The 21,682-nt window shown below is 36.8% G+C and overlaps 1 protein-coding gene across 4 annotated transcripts in view; it reads right to left on the bottom strand.

The window, feature by feature from the left end:
- The window catches only part of diaph2 (diaphanous-related formin 2), a 371,302-nt gene that overhangs the window by 132,305 nt on the left and 217,315 nt on the right, over positions 1-21,682 (bottom strand). For all 4 annotated transcript variants that reach the window (XM_069694231.1, XM_069694228.1, XM_069694230.1 and 1 more), the window contains 3 exons: positions 17,364-17,465; positions 14,717-14,956; positions 8,636-8,765 (listed from right to left, as the gene is read on the bottom strand). In XM_069694231.1, the coding sequence (XP_069550332.1) occupies positions 8,636-8,765; positions 14,717-14,956; positions 17,364-17,465 (472 nt within the window). The remainder of the gene's footprint in view (positions 1-8,635; positions 8,766-14,716; positions 14,957-17,363; positions 17,466-21,682) is intronic.

Genomic DNA, 21,682 nt, shown 5'->3' with positions numbered 1-21,682 from the left:
GGCACTGAAACTAACAAAATGATCGATGGTAAGGTATAGATTTAGTATAAAAGGCACTCAAATGTAAACAAACCCACTATTATTTACAGCACTTCAAACTTTTTATGATTTAACCAACAGTGTGATAGCCAGAAATTGCATAAACAGCAAACTGGACTCAACAGAAGAGTACATTTATGTGGAAGTCAGTGGATTCTACCAAAATCCTATCCAATTACTGATATGGGAATGTTTAAGTGTTTTTTTTTATTGTAAATAAACTATATTCCCTCCATTCAACCTGATCTGAATAAATATTTTAGTTTTGAGTGTATCGTCTGCGTGAATCTTATTTCACTTACTCCTACTGATTTAACGTGGATAAATATTTTAAATATTTCAACTCTTAAGCTTTAAACTTGGGAGAAAAACAGTTTAAATCATGAGATTAAAATTGTAGCATGTTTGCTTGAAAAATAATATTGTACATTAGTGCAACCATCTGACTGATTTAGCAAATTTGTGTTTCTTCTAAAACAGGGATATATTTTTGTTGTTTTTGGTGTTGTGGAAGATTTAAAAAATGCATGACTGTAGCTTCAAGTCGTCTTGGGCACACTGTTTCTACAAGTTCTGCCAGTCTAGATTAGGGCTTTTTCCTCTACTTCTTCCCTGCAGACCCTCTAATCTCAGTCAGATTGGATGGACAGCATCAGTGAGCCGCAATTTTGAATGTCTCTCCACAGATTTTCAAGGGGGTTTAAATCCAGGCTTTGGCTGAAACTGGTAAGTACATAGAGACAAAGCCACTCCAGTGTTGTTTTAGCTGTTCAGTCTAGGTCAACGCACCGCTGGTTGGTGAATCTCCATCGGGGTCTGAAGTTACGTACCCTCTGGGATTAGGTTTTTGTCTTTTTGTGAATTCTCATCATCATGACCAGCTTCTCTGCTGCTTGAAGCGTCCCAGTGGTGTGATCTTATGAATAGTCCACCAAAGCTACGGAATGAACAGTGCCTGGGATCTATGGTAGATGTCACATACATGACATGTGCAACAAAAGATAAAATGAACATTCCTTTACATTCAACTACTTGAAATTTCCCACTTTATAAATCATAATAAAGTTGAAATGCTGCCCATCCATGTGCCCCATACCCCACCGTATTAACTCCCATGATGAAAAGGCAAATGGAATTACTATGGACCTAAGTCATTCAATTACTTTTACGTAAGAATGCAAAAGTTTGACTACAAATCTAAGAAGGACAATTTAACTGAGTGTGAACCAGATTATCAGCATTGCTGTTATTATTATTGTTTTCTTTTTTTGCAGAGGTTGAGATGGCTGAGTAGGTATTGTTGGTGGTCATAGTTTCATAGGCATTCCCACTTTAATAAAAATCTGTTAAGTGCTGGAATGAGCAGTGCTAATTCAGAGAACCAAACCATGACAGAAATGAAAAAGAAGTGGGAACATATCAAACTTGATGGCAATAAGCTTGTTACTGTGCAACGAAAAACCCAAGGAATTGCAGGTGGAGGTCAGTGGACACAGGTGATATCGCAGCCTACTTCCTCAGAGTAGTGCCACATATAATTGGAGTGCCTCATCAGAGGTGCCCTTATCCACGAGGGAGAAAGACCTGGCAATGGATGAAGCCACAAAACCAGGTAAATAGGCCATTCCTTTACTTGTGTACACAGGAGTCTACTAAATTATACATTTTATGGGCCACTTCATCATTTCAAACATTTTTTGCAAATAATTAAAAAAAAGCTGTTTATGCCTAGATTTTTGGTATGATAAGTAAACATTTTACTGCAGTTTCTTCACTATCACTAATTCCCTATTTCCAAAATATGTATACATAAGCATAGGTCAGTTATATTTAAGATGCCACGTTGCACCACAGGGGGAAAAAACACAAACAAAAACAGCTGATAAGAATTGATAGAAATTAGCAGGAAGTGCAGACACATTTTTCAACATACTTTATAGAGCTCTAAAAAGGATTTGTGCTTGTTTTTAAAAACGAATGAGGCTACAACGGGAGAAACTATGAAATCAAATGACAGACATTTCATTTGATTTCAATTTAATTAACACACCAAAGTAGGATTAATGCAATTTATAGCTGCCCTTTTCCACTAATATTGTCAACTCATTTTTTTCTCCCTTACTTTTCACAATGTACTTTAGGTCTATATCAGTCGTTGTTGCCAGAGAAACTACAATTTTGATGTGATACATTTTACTGATTACAAACCAACTTAACAATAGCAATGAAAGCACATCCCGCGTATGTGTGCTTTTCAGCTTAACCAAAAAAATAATTTATAAAAGCTTTTATTTGTTGTGATCAATGGTTGGGGGAGAAGTGTGAAATATAACACCGTGAGGATGATATGAGTAAATTGCAAGTTATTTTTAAAGACAAGTGCATCTCTTTGGGAAAAAAAAAAAAAGTGTGTCTATGGCAGCAGTGCTAAGGTGTTTGGCTGGAATTGTATCCATTCTTTACATTCCTCCTTCATATGTTGTAGCTCACTACAGTGAGACACCCTCCCCACTCTGGACAGGCATGAGGGAATATCTTCTCAACCCCATGATTTCATGCAACTCCTGTGAAACCGAAAGACAAATGGTCCTTTTTGTGTCCCACCCCATCCAGAAAGGCATTTTGTCTACGTGATACAGAGCCAAGTACTGCTTGGAGTTTAAATGGGAAATGGGCACTGCTTCATTATGCTGCACTGCCTTGAAATGAATGTGGATAATAGATATATTCACAGCGGTATTAATATCCTCAGAGTTCATCCTTTTTTTTTCTCCGCTCATTCTCCATTTTCCCTCTCTCAGGCTCCAAAGTACTTTGCCCTTGGCTATGCCTTATACTAAATAGATTTATGAGAACATTTGTGTCATATTTCCTCTTTTCCCGGATTGTCAAGACAGATTGTCAGAGCACCACTGATTGAGTGGAATCACCACATAGACTTAGTTCTCATTGTCAGGGCCCCACATATTCGTCTCTGGGGGGAATTTAACAAAGCAAATTGGCCAATGACACTTCTCTCAAGGGTTTGCCACTACTATTAAGATGAGGTCAGGGGTATGAAAATAGTAGACTGTATGACTACACTTCAAATGATTACAGGCATAATGTCTTATAGTAAATGTATGAATTAATGCACATACAATATGTAGGCTATAGAGTACATACTGCATATGTTCAGTATCGACTATACACTAATTCACTAGTACATCATGCTACAGAAGATGAATAAGGAAGGTGTGCAGAAAATGCTACTCTAAGTTAAAGAACGTTCAGTGTTTCCACTGCATGCATTCAACAGCTGAAATGTGAGCGTGCCCTGCTGATATTTCACACAGTTGGAAAAAAATGTACCCACCACAACTTGCAGTTTCTACACCACATGCAGCTGACTGGGGCTAGTATCAATTGACAGCGACTCTACCGGACATCCACAAACAAAAACATGCACGCCCACTGAAATCATCGTTTAGCTTTCCCTTTGGACGATCTGTGATTATTTGTGCAGCAGATGGCCAATTCATTTGGGATAAGTCTTTAACTTAGGTAACTTCTTTGACAAAGACAGTAGAAATATAACAACAACACCATAGCACAGACTATTCCATTCACTGTTGTAATACCAGCACATTTTGCATTAATTACTCATCTAATCAAAGCATCTCATTAAACAGATTTTATGATGGTGTAAAATGTAAAATAATAATGTACAAACTTTTAGGCAAAACATGCAGTTAAATGAGGGGTATTTCAAAAATAGTGCATTCATGTTGTAGTTTATTTCTTGATTAGTTGCTTTTATACAAAGTGTAGTAAATGGAAAAAAGCCTATATCAAACCAATATTTGGAGACACCTGCTAACGCCTTGGAAATAGCATAAATGCTCATACTGTAGGTTCCCTTGCACACATTTTTCTACTTGGCAGGTTGGTTGTTCCATAAATCTTTATGTAATTCCAGATTGACTCGATGTTGAGATCTGGGCTCTGTTGGGGTCATACCATCTGTTGTAGAACTACTTGTGTACTGAAGATCATTATTTAAAACCTGTATGTATCAGGTTGCTGTCACGCTGCAGATTGATTTTGGGACCAACCAGATGCCTCTCTGATGGCAATGTGTAATGGATAAAAATCTGCATGTACTCCTTAGAATTTAGGAGACCACTAATTGTGACCAAATTCCCAAAATATTCGCAGAAATGCAGCTGCAAACTCGCAAAAAACCCTCCCCATACTTCACTGTTGCCTGCAGAGAGTCTACCCTTCATGTGCTTGCCAGCCCTTTGGTTATCCTACTATTTCAAATTTTGACTCTTCAGTCCAGAGCACCATTCTGGTTCCCTGCACCCGAGGTGAAATGGCAATGGGGAAATGGCCTTGTCCAAAAATAATAGTTCTGACCCAACTTCTCTGGAATACAGGCGGGCATACCCAGGTTTCACCGGTTTCTGCCTGCTCTGAGCTGCTGGACATCCTCCAGTTTCAAAGGGAAGTCATCTTGATGTGTCCTTTGTCAGTGGCCCTCAGTTTCCAAGGCTGACTATTGTGTTTCATGTCCTTAGCCTTCCTGTTTCATTGTGCTTTTGTAGAGGAGCTTGGACAGCCCATATAAAAGCACTTGCCAGTAAGAGACCTTGCTGTTGCAAGATGACCACCTTCTGAATTGTTATGCTCAATCATGGTGTAAAATGTTTCAACAAAACTGTCACTTCTTTAGCAACCCCATCTTATTTAGTTTAGCTGTCCTTCACCTTCAGTTTATTACTTTTCTTTAACCTATATTGCATGTTGAGGCTCATTAGAAAATATTTGCTAAAAATGTTTAATCATGCAACAGTTAATGATCCCACATTAAAAAAAAAAAAAAAAAAAATGGTCACTTTCTTTAACATACACATTACTCACTGGAATATTTCACGATTTGGATAACCTTCGTCTACTATTTACAAGCTAATAAAGAAGGTATAAAATAACCATCTAAGTCAATTTCTTTTTCCTAAAACTTTTGAAAATTCCAACTGAAGTGGTGACAGAGAGCTACTGGTTGTGAGTAGTCATTTTGGGAGTGAAGAGGATGCAAAAAAAGAGCATTTTCAAAGAGGCCCTTTGAGCTACCAACACCTCGTTCCAATCCTTTACCTCCCAAAGTGATTTATCACTGGAGATCCAAGATGACATGGTGACAGGAGAGGCTACCAATCCCCAGCTCATCCAAAGTAGGAGCTCACAGTGAAATAAGGTAGTAGCTTGAATACTAAGCAAACAATAAAGGCAAAATGTTACTCTTAAGGGATGACCACAAGTGGAATCTGCAGAAGGATCTTTTGGATCAGAAAACAGCCCTGATGTCTTACACATGGCTATCATCCTTTTTCAGTTAATCCTGCACATAAATACATCATAGCATCTTTGAGGGCAAGGGACTAAGTATTGCCTATCCACCTAGAAAAATTCCAAATATAGATACCTGAAGATATTTTGTTTCAGACTTCATAAATTGGCATTTTATAATTACTTACCAATAACATCATTCATTCAGCACTACATTGTACAGGACAGGATTATTTTTTTTCAATATTTATTAAACATTTATTTATTTATTTTTTTAAAATATACGTTGTCACATTGGTGTTTCCAATTGTTACCTTAGTAATGATGAAAACTGGTAGTGTGGATGTCAAGACTAAACTTGATACTTGCATCAATGTTAAAGATTGTAATAGACTAATATGTCTCGCCACAAATCTATACCCATATAAAAAATATATATATTTTTAATGCGAAATGAGTGTAGTGTCTCTGGCAGATCTCTACGTGCAATGAAAAATACAGTCAAGATCTTGTTTTTGTACCTCAGGTAGCAGGGATTCAACAATCTTTTTGTTTTTACTCAATGCTTTAGGAAGGAAAACCAAGGGCACGACAGGCCAACCGTTTTTCTGCTTTCTTTTATATCTGGAAAATAAATTTGCTGAACAGAGAACAGCTAATTCCGAGATAAAACAATTACATATTCAGCCACAAGCGAGTATGTTTAAATTATATACAACTATTTTATGCTCACAGTGCATTGTCTAAACGGGTCCTTCCCCTTCTCCTGGTGCTATCTGGAACATTTACAGATTGATGCCCCTGCCTTCTTACATAATCATGTGAATTTTGATTAAAACTGACCTTGATACAGGTAGGCTTTGATAATAGCTGAATCCTAGGAGGACTGGGGAGCCTCCTAAGGGAACATCTACATGTGCTGGACTTGTCTTAGTTATTGTTACCCTGTAGACTCCACCAGGACACTTACTCTCCTCTGCTCACACACTAGTCTTTGAGGATACTGATTTTTTACCTAATAAAATGCACTCATTTATTTTGCATAACCAAGGCTTTCAAAAGAACCATCAGAATTAATATAATATAATTGAAATTACGTATGTTCTCTTTGCAGTGAACCTAATTTATGCTACAGATATGAAATACATCATGGTCAACATAATATCAAAACATAATTTGGGCCATTTTAGTGAATGAATAGAATACATAAATATAGTTCATATTGATAGATGCATAGGGAGATAGTAATATATATATATATATATATCCATTAACTCTAAAAGCATGCAAAACATGCTTTTATTGCTACCTGTAGCTATTATCACTAAATGCTAGTAGGACACAACACATTTAATTGTCAATGATACAATTAACAATAACTACCAATTGCCTTTATTTAAATATTCATAGGCCTGCTGAAGAACTTTAAATCATTGTAGGACTGCAGGAAACAGATGTGCACCATTTTTAATGGTGAAAAGTGGTCAAATAAAACTGTAAAGATCTAGAATAGCAAGGAGGCAAAGCAATTTCTGGGAGAAATTGTGCACTGTAGAACTCTGAAGTAGCCAATCAAAGCAGGGGAAATTATGATTTCCTCGGGACATTATCCTGGCCTGATTGCACTTATCAATAAGATGTATTAATTGTACCACATTGAGTCATTGCAGATTGCCATTTAATTACATTTGAATGCCCCACATTACTTTCAGGATCCCTTTAAGTCAGCCGCTCCCCCACAAACCCCTGACAATCTACAATCAGAAATCATATGCTTGGGTGACCAGATTTGGTCACATAAGATTTACTACCCAAGAAGAGTGTGACCATATGGTGTGTTTTTTTGTTTTGTTATCCTTTTACCAATGAGAGAAAGAAGGTTTTATAGTCACCTCTTCTGCTGTATGTACCATATTACATATGATTGGTTTGTTGTACTTTGAGTTTGATGTAAACATTTTCATTATGTAGTCAATGGGTAAACATTAATCATAACATATGTTTAATAGGGAGCTCTTGTAACAGTCTGTGGGTTAAAAAAAAAAAAAAAACTATGAATGTTTCGAACTGTGCCTGCTCATACAAATAAATAATTTTAAAAGTTTGTATTTACTGCAAACAGAAACCTCAATCGATTGGGGAAAAAAAAATATATATATACATATATATATATATATTAAGCTATTAAGCTATATTAAACTATCATGCATAAGTAGTTTTTGACTTTATGTTAAGAGTGTACAGTGTATTCAGTGTATTAAGGTGGAACAGTAGCTTTGATTTATTTTCTTTTGTCAGTTTGCCTGAAAGACCAACCATGAGCTTGTAAAGGATCTGGAGCTAGTGGTGAATATTTAAGCAATTAATGAGCCACAACTATGTTCCTTTGTGATCTGTTTCAAAGCACATCTAATTTTTAGATGATCATCAGTGTAGATTTTTTTGCTTTCCTTAATTAAAGATGCTGTAAAATGTATGAAATAAAACATGAGTGAGTAAAAAAAATGCATAATATTCTGAATCATCTAATTAAACTCAAATAACCTGTAGTCATTTCACAACTTTCGGTGTCTGAAAATGTAAAAAGGAAGAGTACAGTATCCCATTGAAAATCCAGTGCAATTATATGTGATGATCAATGAAACAACAGCATGTAAAGTATATGGTGCAGCATAAAATGTTTGCTTCCCTACTTCTGACAGAGTTCCTGATATTTTTTGCAATAGGAATTGATTTACTTGTCTCAGTAATCTCAGTAATTCTCCTTGAATAATTAATTTCCATGAAATGACAAAGTTGATACGATTCTGAATGTGTGCATATACACAACTTAATATATACAGCATATGAAGACTATTCAGTCCACTTACACAATGGCTGGCAGCCTCAGTCAAGTGCATAATTAGTTGAATTAGATTAAATAACCAATTACAAGACTAACAAAGTAAATAAGCCTGCAGGGATTCCACCAAATGCTCGAGAAAAGAATTAAAATGGAATTAGTTTATTGACAGCCTGAATGACAATGTGGTCAGACAAACAACTCTATTCCTGTCACAAAGAGTGTTAGCTGTTGTCAAAGGAAAGGAGTAAGTGAAGTGTTAAAAATAAGCTATAATAAATAAATGAACACAATATAGGCTTAGAAATTGAACTACACTTAGAGATGTCCTCTGATAGCAGCACAGTGAATATGTTACAGTATTAGGATGACCACATTGCATGCAACTGGACTGTCCTGAGAGGTAAAGGTTGAGAGACATACCTTTGCTGGCACTGTCCACATGCTCCAGTTCATCTGGAAACCTCAAAATCTCTGGGTGATTCTCTTCACACTTCTCAGCCAGGAAATGAAGAAGTGTTGTGTTCTGACTGATGGATTTAGTGTCTCGGAGCTGAAATGACAAACAAAGTATAGACATATTTATAAACCCAGAGTTTTTCACACATTTACGATACTACTTTTTTTTTTTTTTTTTTTACAGTGGTTTATTAACTGTTGTTCAGAAAAAAAAGTCATATTAGTTCAATTATCAAAACATTTAGAAAAATGCAACCACTTTGTCAATGAGTATACCGTAAAACTAAGTGAAGCCACTTGCAGTATAAATACAATACCTACTACAGTACATTATTTCCAAATGAACAATAATTGATTTCCTAAAAAGCAACAACTGCTGTGATGTAATTGTACCTTTTCAGAGCAGGAAACATTTCCTTTACATAGGAAAAAAAGTAACTACCGGTTTTGAACCTCAACCTACTTTATAATATGTTTAAGTTATAATTAGAACAAAGAGCATGGTGTAAGAGCAACGGCACTTCTCTGGGGGTTCATGTTATACGTTCAACTGTGGAAACTAATTCCTAACAAGCTGAAAATACCACCCAAATTCTTGGGAAACTCCATGTGACACCGTTTACAGTACGTAAGTAAAAGATGAAAAAAACGAGGTCTAACAAAAAGTCCACAACCAATTACTGATGGCTACACAAAAGGAAATAATACACCCCATAGAAAAAAAGCACTGGGGCAGAAAAGTTTGAATACAAGTACTGTACTGCCTTTGCCAAGTAAGTGTGTCTGTGTGTGTATCTGTGTTCATACACTGAAGCTGGGATTCTTCACATCAGTGCATAGAAAACTTGTTCCGTATTCATTCCCCACCGTGATTTCCATGCTGTTCGAACGGCATGCTGGGAAAGCTAATTAGCACAACCCACCTCTTTGTACTCATACTGATAATATCCACGCTGTCAACAGCCTGCAGTTGGACATGCCCACACATGTAGGCATGCAAACACGTGCGTACTTCCTCTCACACACACGTTCAGGCGATATTGAACTGAAACTGTTTCAAGCAGTCAGAGGCATGCCGTCACACACCAACTCAAAAACACACATACTTTCATTAGAGGAGGATGTTTTCTCACGTTGAGTAACCGCAATTTAATTTCATGGATTTTAAATTTGAATTTGTTTATTGTTATACCCCTGTTAGAGCCATATTTTGTGTTGATAACAAATTATATTAGAATTTGCTTATTTACTGAGGTAATGTAAATATTTATTTTGACTTATGAAATAAGATGAAATTAATATGCTGAGTAATTAATATGTATTAGTTGTGACTGACCAGATGATTGTCAGCTGATTATCAGCTGTGATAGGGGAGAAAAGGGACTGAGTTTTTTGTTGTTCTTCACCAAACATGGAGGAAACGTGAGGAAGGGGCATCGGTAGTCTCTGACCTCACGTTACAACGATAATGTTTTGTAAATTTCTTTTTTTTATTAATGTGAGAATAAACGAAACAACTGAATTGGCGACTGCAGCATTATGATTTGGACCGGTTTAACACGTGAGTCAAGCGGAGCCCTATTAAGATGGCACCGTTTAAATGAAAAGGACACGGCCACCACAACCCCAAACTGTCATTACCGTACAAAAAAAGTGCATCTCTTAGCAGTAATTCCATCTGCTAACTAATTTTAGTAAAATGTAATAAATCATTTAATTAGAAAATGTTAACAAACAGCACATTTACTGGAACAATAATTTTAAATCATGTAACACAGTTGTACAGTAACAGCATACTGCATCTTCGTATCATAGCATATTGGTCACAGCCTTGCTGGCAAAAAGTGCTAATAATTCAGAGGGCAGGAGGATGGGCACACTGGGGTTTTATTAAGTGCAGTGGATGGAAACAGAGAGACCATGTGGTTTCAGGTAAGACAGTAGCTATTACAATTACCTGATGAAACTGGAAACATGTTAGTATTGTGAGGTGAATATTATTGCGATAATAACACTGTGCTGAGTCCTCAGAGCATGCAATGCCAGTGCAATGTCACTAATTCATAAACAGAAAATGTTAACTGCTCTCCCCAAATCTCTACGTTTACAATTTTAATGAAGTAATTTGCACAATAAAATAAGGGCTTTATTTATCATGTCAATTTTAAATAAAGTCTGGGACTGTATCAGTTACATTTTACAGACAGAAGTAGCAATATGTGACAAACAGAGCATTTTAATGCATTGCATTTATGTTGATTGAATCACTTGAGATGGTCAATACTTTAGATAATTAAAGTTTGAAAATACTAGTGCACATGGCAGTAACAGATTTACTGTATTTTAAAGGGCCATATTTTACACTTTTCTGGTATTTTATTGGCTTTCTTAATATCCATAAGACAATATGTTTGTGGTTGTAAATACCAAAAAACACCACAATATAGTTTTATATCTCCTGTCTGGAACTCTACCAACAACAGACTGTTTTTGTTTTGTTTTTTTCGTCTGTGTCTTTAAGGTGCATTGATGGCAATGACTCTCTCTTCTAATTGGTTAATTTTTTTTTATGATTTACCCATGCCCGGGCCAACAGGTTTTCTCCTGTCTTTTGGCTTGTTAGCTCTGTGTTTTCTTCTACATTAAAAGGTTGAACAGTGGGCCATGATGAGGGTGGACATATAACATGCCATTTTTAAGGAGGGTGAGTCTGTGATGTCACAAACATAATGTAGGCCGTGGGCATTTCTTCATAGACTGAACATTTTGATACTTTAATTATTTTATTTTGTATTGCACCAAAAATGTATTTGTAATAAAAATAAATAAATGGGAATGTATACACTATGGGACCTTTACAGAGAGCATGAGGTGTTGTTGGTAGTGGTAACATCATGTTGAGGGTCTCTGTCAGGGCAGCAGGAATACACATAAATCCCAATGTACCTGTGTTAGTTCAACACTATTTTACATCAGGAATTCAGTCAATGCAGCTTTGAGGTATTGTGAGGACTTGGCCCATGGCTGTGAAGTATCTGGGCACACGTTGAATTGAGTTTGTCTATGTGAAAGTTCAGGGCCATTTTATTCTCAATCCATCCCATGAACTGGCAATTTTAATATTTGTGGTAAAAGTGAAAAACTGCCAAAGCTCCTAAACTTAGGAATGCTCTCCTTGAAGAGCTTAGGCTACCTTAACGTTTGCCTCAGATCTTTCCTTTAAAACCACTCATGAAATGCATCTTGCCATTCCTTAAAGTAGCTACTTGTCATATGTCTGATCCCATTTTATTCTATTGGGGCAGCTGGATAGACTGCATATAAATGTTACTACTTCAAACAAATCTGAAGTATATTAAAAAAGCAATGCTTCATTACTCTGTCACTGAACGCAAATTCTGAACAGTGATATCATTCAATCTTTCATAGCATAAATTGCTTTGAGGTAGTATTATTCCAAATCCCTCCCAAGTTAGTACAATACATTCTTATATATGAGATTTAAGGCTGGCAAGATATATTACGAGCAAACAAGTTCCCATATACATATATATATATATATATATATATATATAAATCGACTAATAGCTGAAGTGGCGGTGGGAGTATAAGAAATCACACACTAACAAGTATTGTCGGCCTTTGATTGCTCCATTTAACTTGTTCAGATGGAGCAGCAGCAAAGGACAAACACATATAGTTGCTCATAAAATTGCACTGACTCATAGGAAAGGTAGAAGGAATGTACATGCAGTATAGTTATGTAAAATCACAAGGCCACTGCTGACAATAAGTTATGTGAATACAAGAGACAAACATATGTGCTTTGAACATACTATGTATAATAGCACGAGTAACTGTGATGGTAATTTCAGCTATGGAAAATGCTATATTTTCTTAGCAGGACACAAGGTCACACTACTGTTGTGTAGATGACTTACCTTTACCAATTCAAGTACCTCATTGACAGCCTGTTCTGTTAAACTTAAACTGAACAAGAATCATTGCCATGCAGCCTTTAATTATTAAGCAGAGCCAGTAAATGTGTTTATCCCTCAGTAAGTCAGAGATAAAACCAATGATAAGTTATATTTCTGTTTTTGAACCAAAGAGCAAATTAATTTATACATTGACCAAAAATATTTAATTACAGAAACAGTCTCTTTTGTATTCTTAAAAAGAAACATGCTTGTTTTTTTTTTATGTTTTAAGCATGTAAACAATGTAGATGTTCTTTGAAAAATATATTTAAAAATGATTCCTTCATTTCATATGTTACGTGCATATGGTACATCTTATCCTGCCACACTGCAAGTTCAGCTTGCTGAATATGTGACCAGACTGGTTCCCGAGAGATTTGCGTGTCCTTGACAGGACACGGGGTTGTAGTGCAGGGCTCAAGTTTGGAAGGCGAAGGTGGGACTGGGACAGCCTGTGCCCTTCCCTTTGATGCTCATTCCCGTCATCAACCTCCTCCCTGATGAGCCCATTAGGTACCCTAGACCTGCCACCCAGGGGGCCATTTACTTGATTGACTAAAGTGAGAAAGTAGACTTTTTTCGTTGTCCATCAATAATGGTCCAATCAGCCCCCTGAGGCATTACCAGGCTCTACACTGACACTTCACGATGAGTCAGTCAGCTTGCAGGAATACCAAAAGTACACTACATTCACCACAGTAAAGGCCTTCATCTAAAAGGTACCTGCAAGATTGCTGGCTTCAAATATGTATGGAAGGTTGTGGTTTTTAGAAGTCACACATGAAAACATCCTATGTTGAGTGTTTTCATATGACACTGTTATGTCGTTATGCTATGATTGTTTCATTTGACATGACCATTCAGGAAAGATCATATTTTCTAGGCTCGACTGACAACAGCATGGACAGCTCTATTCGTGTGAATGTATGTCACTGCCACATGACTGACTGATGAAGGCTCCATTGGCCAGCTGAATGCTATGACTTTCTGTATCCATTTCAAATTAAAAGCCCTCATTTCAAATTAAAAGCTAGCATTTTATACGTTTCAACCATGTACTAGGTTTTGATCTTTTCTTGTGTCATTTTTTTTCTGTACAGCAATAGTTCCGCTTATAAACAGCAGATTATGCAAAAATAAACAAACAAAAACTTATTTTGGGTGTTTATCACCACGGCTTGACTGCCAATCACAGGCAGCAGTGGGAGCTTATAAGAAAATCCTACTGCAAAGAATTGTCAAAAATCTTAATGTGATTTCTACAACTTGAATATTGACATGTTTTATAAAACTTTCAAAATGTTAAGTTTCCTTGCATAAGAAATAACCACTGAATATGAAGTTTGAGAAACTATAAATAATTGAAATTGAATTGAAATGAAATGAAAGATTAATACAATGTGTCCAAATATGTGGACACAATTTACATATGCAATAATGAAGAAAATCATATTGACAATCCTCTGGTTGCTATGTCTGTTTATCACTGCACAGTGAAGTATGTACGTTTAAAGATTCAGTCGATGTAAAGGCCTTTTTTGGCCTTTACATTTGTTTTAAAAACTACACTATTAATATATATGAGCAGAAAAAACATTTCTCATTACATTAATTTATATAAATCAATAAACAATAAGGACTTTACTGCTATAACTTCTTCTATAGTCTAATTTTAAAATCAAAGCTTGAGACCCTGCTTTCCTTTTACCTTGACTAACTGTAGCTTGATCTGCTGTGGGGGGGGACAGCTTAGTTGTGCTGTGTGCATATGGCTGCCAGCCATCTTTTTCACACCTTTGCATGCTGTGACTTCACCTGGCAGTGAACACAGATGCTGCAATTGCTGGCGCTTCCACATCTAGTCATGTTTGTGATATTTTGTGACTTGAAATATTTGTATTTGATTGTTGCTTTATCAGATATTAGATTAAAACAAATGTGAAAATGGATTCAGAATGATATGCATTGAATATGTATCACTTTCATGTTAATGTCAGTTCACATTTTGGAAACTTTCACCACGTGGTTTTCATATGTGATTTCAGCTGTTATAGCGGTGCGTTACCTTGCAGAGAAAGCTGATGTTGAAACCAAATGTCTGGGCGTTCCTTGAGCCAGCATTCATGTAATTGCCAACCAGCAATACCAGCTCCAGGAGTTTGAAAAAGCCTTCACTCTTTTTCACCTCTTCACAGGCGAATGTCACATTCATGATGTCCGGCCGGATGTTATTCACCTGCTCCTCAAACGTCAGTTTAAACAGAATGCCGCTGAGACGTGGCCGTAGGAGTTTTACAGAACTCATCTGAGGGTAGAAATGAAGTAAAAAGAAAGAATGTAAATTATTTTTGTTGTATAAAAACAACGTGCCTGGGCCTAATAATAATAATTTACATATGATGTGTGTGAAATCACATTCAGCTTAATGAAAGTCCCACATTCTGTTTTTCTCCAGTATTGGTTTACAATTATTTATATTTAATCATTTTGCGAAGCTCACTTGCACATTCTTAGCACACTTACTTGCATCAACTCTCCCTAATATTGCCATAGTGACAACAACCCAACCTTGTCACCCACAATCAAGGTAAAAATGTTCATAGTAAATATCCATATTCTGTGCAGAGCAGGAAAAAGTGGGTTGGTATATTTCCAATAATCAATAATTAACTCTTATACTCAGTTTTCTTACGACACTCCTCGAACTTATGCCCTTCACTGGCAAACTGTACTTACAGGTCAGTGTACTAGTTAACAAAAATAATGCATATTTATCTAAGACTAGAGAGGCTCTGCATTAAGATATAACAGGTTTGGTAAATGTAACTCTCTAGTTCTCCACCATGAATTCTGCTACTCACAATCTTGGGGATATTTGAAAATAATTTTGTGATTTACAATAACGTCTAATGAGGTGAGGAAGCAAAGACAGAAAAGGAATCCGATAAAGTCATACCACCCTGCCTTCACCATCATGTTGAATCTCCAGTGTGATTATTGCTGCGGCAAATAAACTGAAAATCAACTACCCTCTTTAGTAAATGGAATTTGCCCATTTTCCACGTCCCGCCTGACTTTTATACGGATAAAGGAATCTCCTATTAAACAGATCTGTCATAGTAATATAATAGCCCCAATCAATACTTGTGGGCTTCAGGGTGAAATCGCTGATGCAAAATAACAAAAACATAGAAAGCTGTATGAATATGGGAGGGAAATAAAACAAATAAGATACACACACATACACACAATCCTTCCCACCTGAAGTCCTTGTTTACATGGCTGTCTGCATGCACTCACGTAGGCACACACTCCTCCCCTCCCTCTCACTTTAATTGATTTGTATAGAATAAGTAGAGATCACACTGAACGTGAGCACGTTGTTGACAGCTCTGGCAGAGAAGAGCTTGAACATGGCTTATTTCCCAGGGGAACAAAACATCTCTGCAATGAGGAGCTACTTCATCAGTGGGGAAGTATATGATCACAACATTGGTGAGATCACGAGGGAAACTGCCACCTCCTGCTTCATTACATCTTCTAAAAGACAGGTAAAAAGCCTTCAATGGGTAAAGAGAATAACTAGCGTGATGGAGCACGTCTGCGACCCTTGGGTCTCACCGAACATGTATTTTGTAAAACTGTATAATGTATCTCTGTGATCTTGCTGAAAAGTTAACTTTAAAGATAACACTTCCTTGTACAGTTGCCTAAAGTGCTCGGTATTCACTTGGTAAATGGATGGTAAGAGCAGTTAATTAAAAAGTAATTACAGCTGTAACTAAGTGGAAAGGTCAGAGCAGCCTGATGATGTACTTCCCCTCTTCTACAATAGATTTACAGTACAATTCAACCTTGCCTTTTCAGTCATCCTCCAGTCAAGTGTGAAAAGGTGGCAGGTAAATTGCAAGGCTGAGCAAGTGTGTAGCACAAGCAGTTGATAAGAAACGTATTTCTCTTTATTATCAAGTAAAAACATTACTAATGTAATATGTATAGTGGAAATATTCCAAATTGGGCTTTTAAAAGGTTACATCCTCCGTTTTAAACTTTATTTTTGTGATGACCAAAAATTGTGATTATTTGTCGAGGGTTAAAATTGAAGTATACAATATCTTACCCACAGTATCATTTTTTTCACCCCTGCACTAGACGGAACTATGGATGTTCATGGTAAATTGATTAGAGTATTGGGATACATCACCAAGCTGGTTGACTACAGAGGCTGACTTTTCAAAGAACTTTATTACAGACAGGATTCATAGCCTGAGGGTATGACTTCATCATAACATTGACAGTTGATGTCAAAATATGACATTCACTAAGTTATTGATGCTGAATTCTAATCAAAAATGACTGAACTGTTCTTTGCTTCAATCAAAATGATTTTTTTTTTTTTAAACCATAGCCTCTATCATTTGGAAGTTGGGTTATCAAATTTCAGTATTTTTAGATGTTTAAAATAATCATCACTGCAACTTTTGAGGATGCATCCGTCTAAATTCTAAATATTAAAATGTTCTGGTCCGAGCTGTACCACTGTCCAAAAGCACGGTAGTTCCGCCCAACAGTGAATTTGCAATGTAATTTTGTTTTGAATTTTTCAACTGAGCATACTTGCAAGTGTTTGACTGTAACAGACAGGGAGTAAGATTGTGTATACTGTGTGCTCCCTTGCGGGAATCCAGCAGACACCAGGAAATTATACTCACCACAATGCCAAACTGCTCTGACTCCACGAGCTCTTCGTATTCACCCTTTAGTTCTGCTAGCGCACTCAGCTCTTTCTGCTCTGGCAGGTTCTTTATCAGGTTCTGCAAATGGAAGAACACATGCAAACACAAACACGTGATCACACACATGAAGCTACTGTTAATGCAAGTCTTGTTTTCTGTTCACGTCAGGATACAAATCACCTGTCACAAGAATGACAGTCTACCTTTGGTGAAGACAAGAAAAAAGAAGCTACACAAGCAATGAGTTTGTTCCTATTCAACTTACCTGGTTATTAATGGTTAAAAAGCAATGTATCCATATGAAGCGTAACAGTGTTTAAGCAATTGTTCCCTTGGATGCACTTTTTGTACTGTATGTAATGCTTATCATACATTTGTAAATGAACATGGGTCATGTGGAAAACTTCATTTGGGCTCTAACTGTCAGAATAATTTTTTTTTATCCTATATATTTCTCGTTAATAGACCAGATTTCACTCAAAGCACAGAGGTTTGCTTTGTAGAGGAAAAGTCAGTATATAAGGTCACCTAATCACTGCTCACTTTTAGTTCTTTACTGTGGGAGTAAAGGCCCTTAGCTAATTACAGAACATGTCAGGGACCTTCAGATAGCCTGAGCTTCTCCTGCATAATCCACGTCACCTTGCAGTTGTCTATAAAATACATGCTACGGGTTTGCCATTAATTTGTTACTGTCTGATACATTTCCTTTGTGGAAGGAGAAAAAAAAAAAACATGAGGTTGAAGATTAAGATGGAGATGAGGGAGATAATGGGAGGAGCTGCATTTTCTGTAAATGTTAATTGTTTGTGTGAAGGTCAGCCAAGTTAATAAAACTGACCACAGTGACTTTTCCCCGCTTTTTCTCAGAGGAGAAAAAGAGGGAGAGGTGCCCTTTTCCAGGTCTACGCAAAGCTTCTTTCCTCATTAGCTCCCCAAATGTATTCCGCAGGAGCAGACTGGCGTAGGATCACGTGGCCAGATGGGAGCCCAGGCAGGAAAAACACAAAGCAGACACTGCTAGTGGGCCACAGTCATGGCTGACCATGCTATAGACCTCGGCAGCCATCACAGACAACCCGGCCAGAGTCTACTGCCCACTAATGATGACATCTCTGTCCTTCCCTCAGGGAATTTAGCGATATATAAAAAAAAAAAAAAAAAAAAAAACCATAATGCAAGCCATGCAATTCTGTTTGGGATGAAGCCATTAAAATCAAATGTTGCTTGCTTTTGCAAAAGCACCAATTAAGGTCTGCAGCAAGCAATGGTGCCTTAATAATGAAGGCTTTTGATCATATCAGCAGAAGCAGAAAGAATTGTTTACGATATATTCAAGAAAATTGTGAAATTGGAATTGAAAGGATCTTATTGAAGTTAATAGATGACTCAGTACATGTTTTACCTTTTCCTGTTTGGGTTCAGAGCAATGAATGGACAAAAGTATACAGCTATAATGTTGCTAATTACTCACTTATGACCTCTAAAGAAGAAACTCTCCCTCATGATGTTACATAAATGAATGGCAAAGGGAAATTAACCTAATTCTGAGACAGAGACTTTTCTTTCTCATTTTGCTTTAGAAAAGGAGGATATGTAAAGTTGAAAAGTTGTTTATTGTCCGAAATGCATGTGTAACAGGCTTTCAGGAACCAGCTTTCAATCAACCACACAGATTGACTCTATTCAGACTTAAGTCAAACCCCAAATGAACAAAAATGATCCACCGGGAGAGAAAGGGAGAAGGCAGTGCAGTGTGAATAAAGTTCTTCTCTTGAACTCTAAAAGACATTAGCAGCTGGATTTGTAACAAAGTGCTCTGACAATGTAACATTGGCTCTTAAAAAAACAACATCAATATAGAAGCAAATCATTCATCCCCTGCAACAGTTATTGCTAATACTGTGGCCAATCCGATTATTTTGACTCTTCTTCTCTGGCAAACAATTAGGGGTATGTTTTCATCTTCAAACAGTAAGTCTTTAACAATGCATTTCCATTTGAGTTGACTCTGGTTTGGCACAGTATAGAAATGATGGAAAAGTGTCCTTGGCAGACTTTGCTGGTGAATGTATCCAGGCCCATTTCTAATGTTGTACATTATTTTCTTAAGTGAGACTGTACTTTTATTCAGTGATTATGCATACACAAATCTAAGGCAACATACAACATACAAAACATAGACACAAAAAACAATTACTCTTCGGTTTGCCATTTTCAAAGTGGGGAGCATTGTAATTACATTATGGATTTATTATTTTGATATGGGTTAAATTAATCAAAAACATTTCAAAATGTTTAATCTGCACACAAAAAAAGTCAAGGTAGTGGAAAATCGAATACACCTTGTGCTTGTCATTTCATTTGTCTGTCATCTTGTTAATTATCAGGAACCCCATAGAGTACAATTGACACAAAGGCAGCACCATATGTGTGGCAATGTGGGAGACTGGGTGATGATGCTGGGCCAGACTCCTCACCACAGGCCACCAGACACACACAGCAGTCTAGGAGAGATTACTGGAGGTATGCTAGCAACACTACACGTTAATTTACTGCCGTGGGCGAAGATGAAGGCGCTACATATCGGCTCACGTGCCAAGATGCGGCAAAAGAGGAAACGAAATGGTAAAATCTGGCTGTTTAGGTTATAACCTCATGAATCCTGCCAAAAACGAAGACACATTGTAGACTGAACGTATGACAAAAGTAAATATATTCAATAAGTAGTAATTGGATACTGAGCATTCGCTGGAAAATGTCATGGTAATTCCAGTGATAGTGTGCATTATACTACTGATGTGAGTGGAAAACAAGATGACAAGATCTAAACTGCCAACATGTTTTGTTGCAGTAAAGGTGTTGTGATGACTTCACTGAATCGGCCTCTGACAGTTTTAGTTAAACAAATTAAAAAAGAACATGTCTGCCAATATTGTATGAATTCATGTGTGAACAGAAACTATATACTGAATGCAGTCCAGTTAAGATCCAAGTCAAAACATTCAACAGATTCCACTGCAGTATCATGCACTTTTAAACCCATATTCTCCCAACAATCATAACAGTTTTAGCCATGTGTACATGTATCATAACTGGTGACTGTCACAGTCCATGCATTGTATTTTTGATGCATATATTTACTTGTCTCTCCAAAAAAACGTCAATTGCAGTCCTTGTTATACTCGTGAAAATAGGTGTTTCAACCGTCAATCAACCATGTGCCCCAATTTAACCAAGCATAATCAATTCATCTTTGCCTGGGAAAGCAGCAGTCCAGTAGCACATGCACTTGCACAATTTATTTCCATCAGTATGAAAACACAATGCATTCCTGTCTGTCAAAGTGTGTTACATTTCAATTTGTAGAATAACCATAACACTAACGTGCAGTGAATTGTTTATGCTTGTTATTCCAATTCTGAAACAGATTAGGATATCGTTGCACACAATACTCAATCAATTTATTATAGATTTACTGACAGCAGGTCAATTCAAGGACTGAGAGGCAGCCTCACAACACTGTTGCTGGTATCTTTATCCTCAGTCATTTGGAATTATATACTTATGTTGCATACACAGTATAGAAAAAAAAAAAAGAACTGTGATACATATTGGGGAAAATAATTCCACTTTTGCTACCCAGACTGTGAAAGGTCTGAACCTGAGGAATGGAAGAAGTTGAGAGGGTAAAGGAGAGTGTAAAAGTAATGAGATACAGGTTACGGTTCACTAAACATTTGTAGAAGATGACAGTATCTGTAGGGCTTTCACTTCTGTACTTTGATCTCTCCAGCTGTCAGCCTGCTTCCCGTGAATCAAGTTCACAGTTTCACAGCATCCGCAAACCCATGCCAAGTTAATATAGTTTAAAGGGTGGTACTGGGTGTGTATTGTCCATAAACGTAGCCAAACAATAAATACCAATTCATGCTGATAAAAAAAAAAGAAACAGGTGGAAACGTAGCGCAAAATATTGAAAAGCTTTGACATTTGTGATACAATTTGTGTCAGTGACCTTCTGCACTTCCTGTTACATATGGAATCAACAATATACTCTTGACAACAAGAATACCATTCAGTAAATATTATGTTAAAAAAAAATACTGCAAAGTCAACTTCAATTGTCAACTTTGAACTTTGACTTGTAAAATCTACCACACTCACTTTACGACCCAAACATCACAAAACGTACTAAGAGCACAATAACCATATTCCCAACAGTATTGTCAAAATGATAAAGAAGTCCCCGAACCCTTAAGATACAGCCTGAGACGCGTCAATCGATAAAGCTT

The sequence above is a fragment of the Brachyistius frenatus genome, unplaced genomic scaffold (assembly GCF_029030835.1).
Source record: "Brachyistius frenatus isolate BFR_SWC_R1_liver_20210118 unplaced genomic scaffold, ASM2903083v1 Contig_17, whole genome shotgun sequence".
Lineage (NCBI taxonomy): Eukaryota > Metazoa > Chordata > Actinopteri > Embiotocidae > Brachyistius > Brachyistius frenatus.
Note: the sequence above shows the minus strand (reverse complement) of the source record. Positions and strands in the feature narration are given on the sequence as shown.